The sequence below is a fragment of the Pelodiscus sinensis genome, chromosome 12 (assembly GCF_049634645.1).
Source record: "Pelodiscus sinensis isolate JC-2024 chromosome 12, ASM4963464v1, whole genome shotgun sequence".
In the NCBI taxonomy this organism is placed as follows: Eukaryota; Metazoa; Chordata; order Testudines; family Trionychidae; genus Pelodiscus; species Pelodiscus sinensis.
Window position 1 is genome coordinate 2703913 of NC_134722.1, and position 12401 is coordinate 2716313.

The 12401-nt window shown below is 50.4% G+C and overlaps 1 protein-coding gene across 2 annotated transcripts in view; it reads right to left on the reverse strand.

The window, feature by feature from the left end:
• SPG7 (SPG7 matrix AAA peptidase subunit, paraplegin) overlaps positions 1 to 12401 on the reverse strand; it is a 57816-nt gene that overhangs the window by 11140 nt on the left and 34275 nt on the right. For both annotated transcript variants that reach the window (XM_075939847.1, XM_075939846.1), the window contains 3 exons: positions 5685 to 5809; positions 4204 to 4306; positions 3101 to 3211 (listed from right to left, as the gene is read on the reverse strand). In XM_075939847.1, coding sequence (XP_075795962.1) covers positions 3101 to 3211; positions 4204 to 4306; positions 5685 to 5809 — 339 coding nt within the window. The remainder of the gene's footprint in view (positions 1 to 3100; positions 3212 to 4203; positions 4307 to 5684; positions 5810 to 12401) is intronic.

Sequence of the window (12401 nt, forward strand, 5' to 3'; positions counted from 1 at the left end):
GGCTTTCATGTCCATTTTCCACGCCAATGCTCCGTCAGTTGGAAAAAGCCCACCCAGGGCTTGCAAGGGACGCTGACAAACTCGTTGCATCGGTGCACAAAATAGCTAACTGCGGAGCACAAAACGGCTTCTGCATCGTGGCAGAATTTGTAGGGGGCAGAAGGGGCTCGGTGGAGAACATCAGCGGTGCACGGCTCCTGCGCGATACTCTGGAGAGAACACCGCTTAAAACATGCTAAGAGAAAGCCCGGTGCCTTCTTGAACACAGAAATAGAAAGTTCCATTCAAGTATGTGTTGTACAATCGCTGCCCGGGGATCCCAGCAAGAGCTACGCCTCCCAAGGCAGGGTGGGGAGGGAACAGCAGAATGGCCTTCATTTGAATCACAATAAGGTCAGTCACAATCTTCCTTTAACGCAGGTTGGGTTTTCATTATTTAATTCTTGAAGCATTTCCTCGTCAGCCCACCAGGGAGCGCGACTGCATGAAACTCTGCAATAGCACAGAAGGTTCCTGCCTAATTGCCTCTTCCCTTGACTAAAGCCAGCCTGGGCTAGATGAGGCCCCCGAGGGCTTGTTCTGACTGTTTAGGAGCAGAAAATGCCTGAGCTGCTGCTCCAATGCGGCACTTGTTGGGTTCCATAGGCAGCCAAGGGTATGAGCAGGCTCCATCGTAGGCGCAGCCATGCTCTCTGCAGGCATCCTCCCAGGGAGCCTATCAGACACTGCTCCATCTCCTCCATACATCTCCCCTCACTCCCCAGTGACAAGACTTATAGACTGGTCCCATTTCCAGGCTTGAATCCTTGGCAGCGCCTAGCATTCAGAAAGCACCTTTCCCCCTTCTCCCTCATTACATCGGCCTTATGCCCTTGGCTGTAACTCTCCGCACCTGCTAAGTCCTTTCCCTTGATTTAACACCACTCCTCTTAATGCAAAGCCACTTGCAGTAAAAGCAGAGGAGATGTCTCCTCCCCTTTCGGGCAAGTCCAGCAAAGACATTGCTGGGTGTGGCTGGTTAAGACAGCAGCACCACCACTAAGTATTTTTGTGCTTGGCAGCAGCATGAAAGCCCCAGACTCCCCTACTCCCTCTGATTAATAAACTCAGTGTGTTCTGCGATTCAAAAATCTTGACACATCAGACGTGCATTGTAGGCCTTCATTTAAAAACATCAAAATGAGTCAGAATGAGGGTGCAATGTTTTGGGTAGGACTGGGGAAGGCAAGGGCTTTGAGAAGGGCTTCGAGAAGGCTGGCATTTTCTCCAGAGGAGGTAGCAGCTGCACCACAGGGGAAGCTAAAACAAGCATTGGCCTTTGCTAGTTTATGCCTTTGCTGAGCTACTCGGAAAGATCTAACTGGTCACACTTAGCACTGCTAAGCAGCCAGGTGTCTGGCTTTGTGCAAGTGTGCACAGAATTACTCAGACTGCTCAGGGGGAACTATGCTTTTAGGGAAGGAGAAATTGCAAATAGTTTCCCACAATGCTTATTTAAAACGTTTAGAAGGCACCCATCTGTGGGCACTGAAGCACCTTAGAATAATAATTTCTCCAAATGAGTAAATGGCTGACTCAAACATTCTGGTCATGGCTCATAACCATCCAGCAAAATACCTCACTAGACAAGCATGCAGCACCTTCTGGGTGTCCAATATTACACCTCTTACAGTGGCACTGTATTATGTAGGTAGCCAAATACTTGCAAGACTATGTGCTCTGCAGCAGAAAGGACCCAAATTCTGCACCGTTCTAGTGCAGCAGACTCAAAACTCTTTGGCCGCTTCAGTTCAATCTGAAGAGGATTTTACAGAATTAAAGCAGAATACAACTGTTCACACAGTGTAATCCATGGCTTATTTGGATATTAAACATACTCTGCTCCCAAATGTTCAGAGTACTGCAGATTATTACACTAATAATACATGGAATAACAGAACTGGAAGGGGCTTGGAGAGGTCATCGGGTCCGGTCCCCTGCCCTCACGGCAGGACCAAGCACCACCTAGACCATCCTTGACCAGTGTCTGTCCAACCTGCTCTTAAATCTCTCCAGTGGTGGAGATTCCACAACCCCCCTAGGCAATTTATTCCAGTGTTTAACCATCCTGACAAGCAGGAAGCTTTTCCTCATGTCCAACCTAAACCTCCCTTGCTGCAATTTAAGCCCATTGCTCCTTGTCCTGTCCTCCAAGGTTAAGGAGAATAATTTCTCTCTCTCCTCCTTGTCACACCCTTTTTGGTACTTGAAAGCTGTTATCATGCACTGTGGGGGTTTTGGGTTTGGGGAGGAGAGTTTGAAATCTGAACAGCTCATTGGGGGCCACTTGAGAATCGGGCGCCTGGGAAGGGAGGGCAGTGGGCTTGGGGCTGTGGAGAAAAGTGTTATTTGTACATTTCTGCTACCAAGTGATCATTGGGGAAACTATCAACATTAGGCCTGTGCCCCATGATCTGCACTAGCCCACTGGAATTCCCGGGGTAGGTTTGAACCAGTGGAGCCTCGGTGGTTACAGGAGAGCGCTCAACCTGAAGCTCCCTCAACACAACAACAGGGCATTGCCGGCAGGACAGTCTCCTCAGTGGTACAGGCGCCCTCACACTTGTTCCACCAGAACCTGGACGTGTTACCCTTGCAGGCATGCTGCAAAGCTCCTCTTTCTATGGCTGCTAGGGAGGTGGCATCCCTCTTGCATTTTGCCTTTGCAATGTACGCAGTAGGTGCCGAGAGCGCTGGGTGGGCACCTAACGCTACCGTTTGTAAACGTAATGAATTGAAACACAGACGTGTGAACTGTCCTCCCTGGGTTTCAGTTATCCAGTTGTGATAGGGGCTGGCTGAACCTCAGAGCTACTGGGTCAGGGGGGTGGAGACTCAAAAGAGAACGATCAGTTTGGGTTTGGAAGGCTCTCTGCACATTGAGTGCTAAGGCCATTTTTAAAATGGCTGTTTAGGCGCTACAGCGTAACTCGGCAGGGCTCTCCAGGTAGTAAGGGGAGACATGATCAGAACCATCTGCCCACTCCAGAACCACTTCTAAAAGGCACAAGAAGCACCAGAGAGACATCAGAAAGCTTTAGAGCAGGTCACGGCTTCTTACCTGCGAGGATTCTCTCTACAGCATACTCAAAGCTGAGAGTGTCAATGGATTTATAGCCTTCCCTCGCAGCATGGAGAGCTGCCTCGTTACAGATGTTTGCGATGTCAGCGCCTACAGAGTTAACAAATCAAGCTTTTTTTGCAACGAAGAGCGCCCGAGAACAGAAAAGGCAGGCGCAGACCTGGTGGAGGCTCTATGGAAATGAAATACACCTGCATCACCAGCACCCTTTGTTCCCCGGGTAAAGAGCACAAACTTTGTCTCGGTGGCTCATGTTAGAACGTAAATAACACAGTCAGCCTGGCAATCAGCACTGAGCTGCCCTACAGGACGGAGCTCAGTCAGCGAGCAGGACGAAAGCCCAGGCTGGCGCTCAGCAACAGAGGAGCGGTGCGGACAGTCGGACTGTCATGGGCACTGCATTGTTCTTACGGCAACCACACCAGCCTCTCCACTGGAGAGAAAACATCTGTTCTCAGTTTGTGCATGCACAAGCGATGGCAGGGGGAGAGGGCTGCTGCAAGAAGTAATAGCAGAGGCCGTGTGCTGGGGCCTGTTAGAGGGGAAACCCAGCAAGGGTATTCCAGGAACGACTTGCAGACAGGAGCCCTGGCGCGCCATGGTCAGAAGCGCCGTCCTCGTGAGCAACCCCGAAAAGCCTGGGGCCGTGGGAACACGGAGAGGACTCGGATTTCACCCTGCTCTGCGAAGTAGCCTCTTCTCATTTCTACCCAGCAGCAAATTATTATTCAAGTGTTGATTGATTTTCAAGTCTTAATGCACCGAGGGGCAGCCTCTCAGTCTCAAGAGCAACCAGGAAGAGGCAAAAGCAGCAGCTCTTTCCCAAGGGAATCTGGGTCACGAGTGTTGTAATGGCTCCCTGCAGCCCACCACTGAGGTGGAAAACACCTGGATGCTCAAAACAGTCAGGGGCGGAAAAACTCCCCCCCCCCCCCCCCCGACTTGTATCCAGAGTCTCACCATTGCAGTAAGAGAGGGAGCAGAGAGAAAAACCAAACCATTTCCAGACCAATACACCCAACCAAGCCCTGGGCTTGCAGAAGCCTGCCCACCCCAGCCTAAGGAACAAGCAGGTCTCATACCACTGAAGCCGGGGGTGAGCTCGGCGAGGCGCTGGGAGTAGAAGCTGCCAGCCTGGGTCAGCTTCAGACTCTTCAGGTGCTGTTCGAAGATCTCTCTCCTCTCCTGTAACGACAAGGCAGAGCGTTTGCATGGAGGGGTTAGCACCCCCACCCAGCAACCCAGCACAGTCGTCACCGGCAGGTGAGAACAGGGGAGTAAGTGTCCCCCGCAGCACAGAGCCGGCAAAGCCCGTGCGACTGGCATGCTGAGAACACAGCCACAAGAGGGCAGAGATACCCTGCTCCGAGTAGCCTCCAAGTATTTACCAGTTTTAGTTTCACCAGTGACACATGGAGCGCTTTCAAATTCAGGTCAGAGGTATGGAAGCTTACAGTGAGTCACCGGCTCCTCTCCCCCCTCCCAACTTTCACCCGCTCTGATCGCTTACAATTTCTTTAACAGCCCAGCACTTGGAACAAAGCCATCAGGAGCTCCCAGCCCAAAAGCGCACTCCTCCTCTGTCACGGAGAAGACGGCTCCTACTCTGTGCTGCATGTGGCCACTTCCTAGATGAAGGTGGGGGGCTAACGGAGGGCTGGCAAGGGGCCAACGAGTGACTCACTGAGTTGGTCCAGGAGGTCCTGATTAAAACAATGGGTTCCGCTGCCAGGAGTTCCCCCCTCCTCTTTCAGGGCAGCTGCACAGTTCATGTTTCCAGTGCCAGATCGTATCAGGCATTTAAGGTATTTTAAATGAAAAGTCTGTGCATGATGGTAAAGCCGCAGATGGAAGGAGGAGACATTTTGCTGGAAGGGAGAGTTTTCATTGCTGCTTTCAGCATCTGCATCCAGACTCTGCTACAAAGTCCCAGCCTAGCAAACATGTTCAACTTCCACTGTTAAAAGGCTCTGAACGCACTCAGGGTACAGGACATATGCTCCAAGCAGGCCAGGAAGAGAGGGGGTCTCCAAACATAGGCACGACACAGCGAGGTGCTTAATTCGGAAGAGGAGCCCAAGCTCCGGCGATATTTTTCTTTTCATAGCCACCACAGCAAGCCCAAAGGTGCCAGGGCTTAGCCCTGGCAAGCCCAGCACAAATTAAGCGCAGAAAGTAAACACAGAAATGAACAGGGAAGGTGCGTTAGTAACCCGGGCTCTGCCCAGACAGGGACTATTAGCTAGAGAACCAGTTTAGGCAACTCCTAGTTTCATGGAGAGAGAATACAGATGGGCATGAAATTGCTGTCTCCATGTCAAAAGGAGAATTCCAAAGCAAAGCTCCGAGGCCAGGCCAGATTGGAGCAAAGGGAGGTGCTAATACCATCCAGCCATGCTCGCTGTGCTGTGGGCTACTGCATTCATATATTGGCTCTTTGGCTTAGAACACAAGCGCGAAGACCGCCAACACACTACTGCCAAACTTGGACTTTGCCAGCACAGACACTGACCAAGAAGTGCTGACACCAGATTCCAGACAGGGAGCGGGAGGGGATACATACCTGGAGTGTGGGGAAATCAATAAAAATGTGTCTGTCAAGCCTCCCGGGCCTCATCAGAGCATTATCCAGGATGTCAGCACGGTTGGTGGAAGCCAAAACTATGACATGGTCCGTGGTCCCCATTCCTGCAGCAGAGTGAGAGAAGAAAGGACAGTGTACTGTAGCACACAGGGCTGGCTTCACGCTGCTGAGAGGCACGGGGATGGGAAGTGGAGGGTCTCTGCCACGGTACACCTTTGTGGCAGGCGAGACTGAAGACACTTGCTTCTCTTCCGTAGTGTGTGAAGGGAGGGCTCTGAAGGGCCAGTTAGAAGTGGGTTGTGGAGTTTGGCCTTTCCTCGCACCCCTTGATACACAAAGGCCACTACACACAAGTGTGAAGAGAGTGCAAGCCCCGGGCGCTCCCAGTCCGAACAAACAACCTGCAGATGAGGGACAGAATTCAGGAAAAAAGTGACTGAGCCGTGACGCTCAGCGCACAGCTCACGGATGCTGGGATTTGCACTGGGCAGGTAGGGCTAGTAGGGAGTGATGGGCTAATACTCTGGGGTGGAAGTGTGTTTCAGGGAGGGGCGTGGAGGAAGAGAGCCTGGCAAACGGGGTTTCACGTGCTGGGGGCCTCACAGAAGGCACGGTGCCAAAAGCAGAAGGGTATGGAGGGCAACTGCTTGTGTAGCTTAGAGGAGAGCAGAAGTGCCATGTTGAGGCACCACGCCAGGCAGCTGCTTATATTTCATCAGGTGTTCAGATGCCAGCGGCCATGGGTCACCTTAATACACTTGTCTTGCAACAGCAGCCAGCAGCAGCCCTTGGAGCTGTAAGGCAGGCAGCAGGCTGCCAGGGGACGGGATGAGTTAGCCTGTACTCGTCCTTAACTCCCCAGTCACAGGCTGCAGCAAGCAGCCTTATGAACGCAAGCCTGGTGAGTCCCGGCTCTCCACAGCTCCACAAAATGTGTCAATATCCTACAGCTCAGCGCAGAGGTTAAGGTTCTAGATAAGTCAGAGAACTGGGCCTATAGAAAAAAAGCAGCTTGTTCTACGGCAACGCCAGTTCTTCCTTCCCAAGGATGCTTCTAAACGAGCTCCGGACAAGAACGAAGCACGCTCATTCGTTAGCCGCGCATTACACTGCGCTTTCGAGCTTGGTAAACAAGCAAGCAGACTGGCAGGCACCTGGGGACGAGCAAACTTTATTCACAGGGCAGGGTTAGAACGCACAGTGCATCCCTTGCTTTGCAGCTGGGAAGAAGCCATCTTAAAATAGATCCAACTATCAGAACAACAAAACCAAAATGCCCCACTGACGGCACCCTCCTTGCATCAGCCTGTCACACTTGCTTTCAGTCCAGGGTCCCAGTGGGTGGGAGACATACAGCTCCAGGAAATCTATATCAGCAGCTCTAAATCTATCCTAATCCTCCCAACATGATGTAACCACCTGGCCGTTAACATGCTTTGGCCTCAGCATGCAAGCATCAATCACAATGAACAGTCTATAAAAGCAACACCTAAGAGTCCATGACGGCAAATTAAAGCTAGTGCTGGGAATCCACCTTGAGAAAACCTTGCTTGCAGCACTTGGGAGATAAACCATTTCAAGGAAATGGTGAAGAGGATTTGGTTGATTTAGCAAGTTTTGTGCTTCCTCCCCCTCTATTGTAACAGAGCACCTCAGCCTTACATATACAGACTTCCCTTGCTGCATGACCAGAACTTGAAGAACACTGTCACACATCTGATGGAGACCAAGGTCACCTGTGTGTGTGAGGAACAGCACCACTGACACACAGCCACTCGGGGGGCAGAGCAGCTGTCAGGCCAACAACTAGCTCAATCTAAGAGTTGGGAGGAGGGAGATTTTGGCCAAGGACCCAGCACAAATAACTGCTTCTCAAAAGTGTAATTGGTTCTAATGTTCACACACTGCAGACAAGACCTTGGCCTTAAAGGTCTCATCTATTCATATTTTTCAGAAGATTTGTAGGGATTGTGCTTCCTTGTCTGGTGTTTAGTTGTTTCTGCTTAGAAAATTCTCTATTCAAACAGCGTCTCTGCTCTGGGAAAGTTACATTCACAAATATTGTGTGTGAACAACTCCTTGTAAATACAACACCGTGCAGCTTCAGTCAGTCGTCTAGACTTCCCTTGCTGCATGACCAGAACTTGAAGAACACCGTCACACATCTGATGGAGAGCAAGGTCACCTGTGTGTGTGAGGAACATCATCATCATTCTGTGCACTGCACAGTGAAATTAACAAGACACACACTTACATTCATGCAATTTAGCTGTATTGAATTGTTCCTTCACCATGTAAAGGACATAATCTGCCTCCCTCCACTCCAGTTTTCTGGAGGAGGTTCCACGGAGTTCTGTCTTGGTCCCTTTCTCTATAGGTTCTGTCTGGGTAATCTCAGTCACAAAAGCAAATAGGAACTATTCTAGGATTCCAATTTACCTCTCTGCTCCAAACTCTCTTGCTTGTCCAATCTATTCTCGGTCTGTCTGACACCTACTCATTGATGTCTAGTGTCACCTCAAGCTAAACATAAACAGAGCTCCTAATCCACCTTGCTCCCTCCTCCTCTCTCAGTCACTGAGGACAATACCACCATCCTGCCTGTCATCCAGGAGCATAAACTAGGCATCCAACACAGATCCCTTACATCCTCATTAGAGATGTGAACTGGTAACTGATTAATCGGTAAGTGAGCGATGTTTACCAGGTAGTGGTTAACTGGTGCCAGGAGCAGGCCGTGAGCTGGGGGCTGCTTCAGCTGGGCTGGAATGGTCCCCCAGCCAGGATCCATCTTAGTCGGTTAACCACCAGGTTAACCTTATATTTAACAGGTCAACTGATTCAACAGGATTTTACACCCCTAGTCCTCACATCCAAATCATGTTGAATCTTGCTGATTCTCTCTGCATATCATCTGAGATGCAGCCCTTCCTAGAGAAGAAGGGTATCAGAAATGCCGAGCTCAGAGCGACTTTAAGAAGCCATTTAATCCAGTTTTCTGAACTGAGGAAGAACCAAGTAAACCCAGATCATCTGTACATCACACACTCCCACTTATACCGCCATCTCCCTTGGAAGCCTGTTCCAGAGTGTTACTACCCTAATAGCTAGAAAGTGTTCCCCTAATATCCAACCTAAACCACCTTTGCCCATGATTAAACCCATGATTTCCTGCCCTATCTTCAGCAGAGAACTGATCACCCTCCTCTCTCTAACACATTTTGAAGACTTAGGTGCCTTCCTCAGTCTTTTTTCAAAACTTCTCCTCCTCCATCAGGTTCTCTAAACTTTCTATATTTTTTCTTGCTGTCTTCTAGACTCTCTCCATTTTAACCACATCTTTCCCAAAGCACGATGCCCAGGATTGAAGACAGCATTCCAGTTGAGACCTCCCTCGTGTCAAACAGAGCGGGACAATTTCTTCCTGTGTTTTACATATGGCACTGCCTTTGACTACACTCCAGAAATACATGAGCCTTTTTAGAACTGCACCACACTGTTGACTAATATTCTGCTTGTGATCCACTGAGGTCCTCGCATTCCCTTCAGCGGTACCAAGGCCTAGCTAGTCATTCCCCATTTTGTAGCTGTGCCATTGATTTCTTCTCCCTAAGACTACTCATTCGCACCTGTAGTTATTGACGAGCCCTATTATTTAAAGCCACATGGGTAAAACTCTCATCCAGGTCTTCAACACCCATCTCAGTTCCTGCAACATCCTTCTCTCTGGCTTGGATAAACGCAAGCGCATCCTGCTTAGCGCCTTTCAGAACATGGCTGCCAAATTCAGTCTCCCAGCCAGGCTCTCTGACCAATCAACTCCCCACCGCACCTTTGGCACCCCCCCACTGGCTCCTTCTCTGCTGCCTTAAACCTCTGCTGCCTGCCTTCTCTTTCACAGCCCACCCCACCCTACCAGTTGTGTCTCATTCACTATTAAAATGTTGACTCAAGCATACAGTTGGTCCAGTCGAGTCCCCTTCCCCTACTTGATCTGGTTTCAAACACCTTTGTGCCCTGTCTGATACCATCCCTCCAGCTTGGGAGGGGCTCCGCGGAAACATCGGCAAAACGACATCTTCCTCCTTCAAACCCTCCTTTTCCATGTTGCCTGAAAACATGCGTGAGGAGACCACGGCATATCATGCTGACCTATTGTCAGTTTCCTTGTACCTCCCCATCACTCCGTCCCCCACTGCTATGTCTTGTCTGATGCTCAGTGAGGGCCAGAGACACTTTTTGTACAGCGCCTAGCATGCTGAGGAACCGGCTCATGACGACTTCTAGGCACGACAGATAGCACAAATCCATATTCCTTTTCAGAGGGCACTCTGTGGAAACAGTGTGAACGAATCCATCAGTGCTCGAGGAAACACTTTCTGCAAAGCATGAATTAATAAGGAGACTATTTCACCTTTCATCTTCCAACATCTGAGAGAGGGCTGTGCCCTGATTTTGCAACTGGCAACTCACCAGGGTCTCCAGGGCTACACCTGATTTCGATAAACCGGAGACTACAGACACTTTCATCTTCAAAAGAGGGGGGATTACATTTCCCCGAAGGTGGAACTTCATGGGGGTTCAATGACTTACTGGAATCAGAGCACAGATTCTCACGCTGCGTCCTTCCACACCACCCTGCTGCATTAAAATGAGGGTAGCCACGGAGAGTACGGCCACTCCTGGCCACTGCCCACTGGAAAATCTATTGGGCACTGCACAGCTGAGGTGGCAATGCCCAGTCCAAGTAAGGTTACATCTTTGGTCAAACTTGCCAAAGCGTAGGCATGCCCAAAGTGTCGGGGACTATGAGCATTGATTGGGAGTGGCTTTGGAACTCTGCTCTGTGGTGTCTCCACCACACCAGGCACTGGCTTCAAGGACGCTCCTGGGCACATGGCCCTCATCTGGCTGAGTACTCCAGGTAGACTCCCAGCTCCCTTGCCCCTCCCCGCAGAGCTGGTCTCAGAATCTGTGCTCAAACAGTGGATGAGGACAGTCCATGGCCCTCCACACCCCTTACTGCACTCTAGTTTCAATTCCTGTCTCCTCCGGGGACATAATCACTGACAATCTTGCATGAGACACAGGAAAATCACAGGCAAAGTTCCCTCTAGTTTTCTCCATCCATGTGCAGGATAAATTTGTTATAAGCACCGAGGCACGTACAGCTGTGCCCCACCAGGAAAAACACATGCTGCCAGCTGTGGGCATTCAGCTGAGCGGCATTTGAATCTCTCCTGGGCAGCTGCCCAACCACCCTGCTTACAGGGAACACGGTCACAGGTGCATTCTGATGATGTCTCTGGCCAAGAAGCTCCCTCCTAGGTGGCAATCTGCTTGAGGAACAGGAGCTTTGTGGGGCACAAACAGCAGAAGCGGCTCTTCTCAGCCCAGAAGAATCAAATTCCCATCTCTGTCCTAACAGACGACAGAAGCCTAGAATGCAGCTCCCAGGGACGCCTTCCTCTCACCTCACGGCTCCCTTAACTCCTTGCACGGAGACAATCCGAGGCGGCAGCAAATGCCGTTCCTGTGAACAGGAGAAAAAGGGATCTCTCCCACCAAAGGCAGTCTAGAATCTGAGCCATTCCCTGCTGGACAGAGCCCTGAAATCTATTCCTTGCCCTGCTCCCCAGTAATAGGACTCAGCTACAGAAGTAATGCGCGTTGGATCAGCACTGCAGGGGCCGACAGACTCCAGTTACAAAGAAGAGGAGCCAAATGCGCGTTTGCCTTCATCCCATCAAATCTCTTTGTAAGTCCCAGAAATAAGCAGGGCTGACAACAGGCAGAGCCTTGCCAAAAAGACATTCAGAGGCCGGGCATGACACCTAGGGCTTGCCTGCAAACTACCAGGCTGCCCTCCCCTCCCCGCCCCGCCACCTCCCCCTTTGGATTTCCTAGCCAAGCCGGGAAGGCGGAGATTAAGTTAGACAGCATAGGAAATTTAATACATTGCTTATGCCCCTCTGGGACAACTAACTGGCAAATCCCACCAGGCTTTAAAAGTACCTGTCTTGGACAGGCTGTAACTAGTATTAAACAATATTTAATGGCTGGCTAACCCCACATGCTACCCTCAAAACACAGCTCTGCCCTTGATGCAGACTTGCCTTCACTTCTTCAGGGCTGTAAATTATCCCCAGCCAATCGCCAGAGGGAAGACATATTTCTGAGCTGAAACAATTATATAGTGCATTAAGAGTTTCTTTGGGCTTCCTGGCCTCCTCCAGCCCCAGTCTTGGGTGCACATGTTGCCTTGGTTTTATTACAGGCTGCAAGATGATGCCAAAGTTATCTCCAGAGCACATACTGCCTCAGGACACTGCAGCAAGCTCTCATCTGTCTCCAAAACCTTTCAAGTTACCACTAACCAGACCTGCTCGACCGAGGATTTTAATTTTATTCCTACTGCTGTTAGTAACCAGAGATTATATCTTCTTTCCAATTCTATATTAAACCCTGGGGAAGGCCTGCCCAGTGACCCAGGGACAGTGCAGAGATCCAGTGTAAAGTCTGTCCCCTAGAAGTCTCCGATTACTCTCCAGCAAGGACAGGCCTGGAGAGTCATGTCCAGTCTTCCAAAGACGAGAACAGTTGCTACCATGTGGAACCTTTCAGCACACTGAAGAAAAATGGAGTGTGGTGAGAGGGAGGGAGAGGAAAACGGGGGTCCCAGAAGACTGGGGGGGG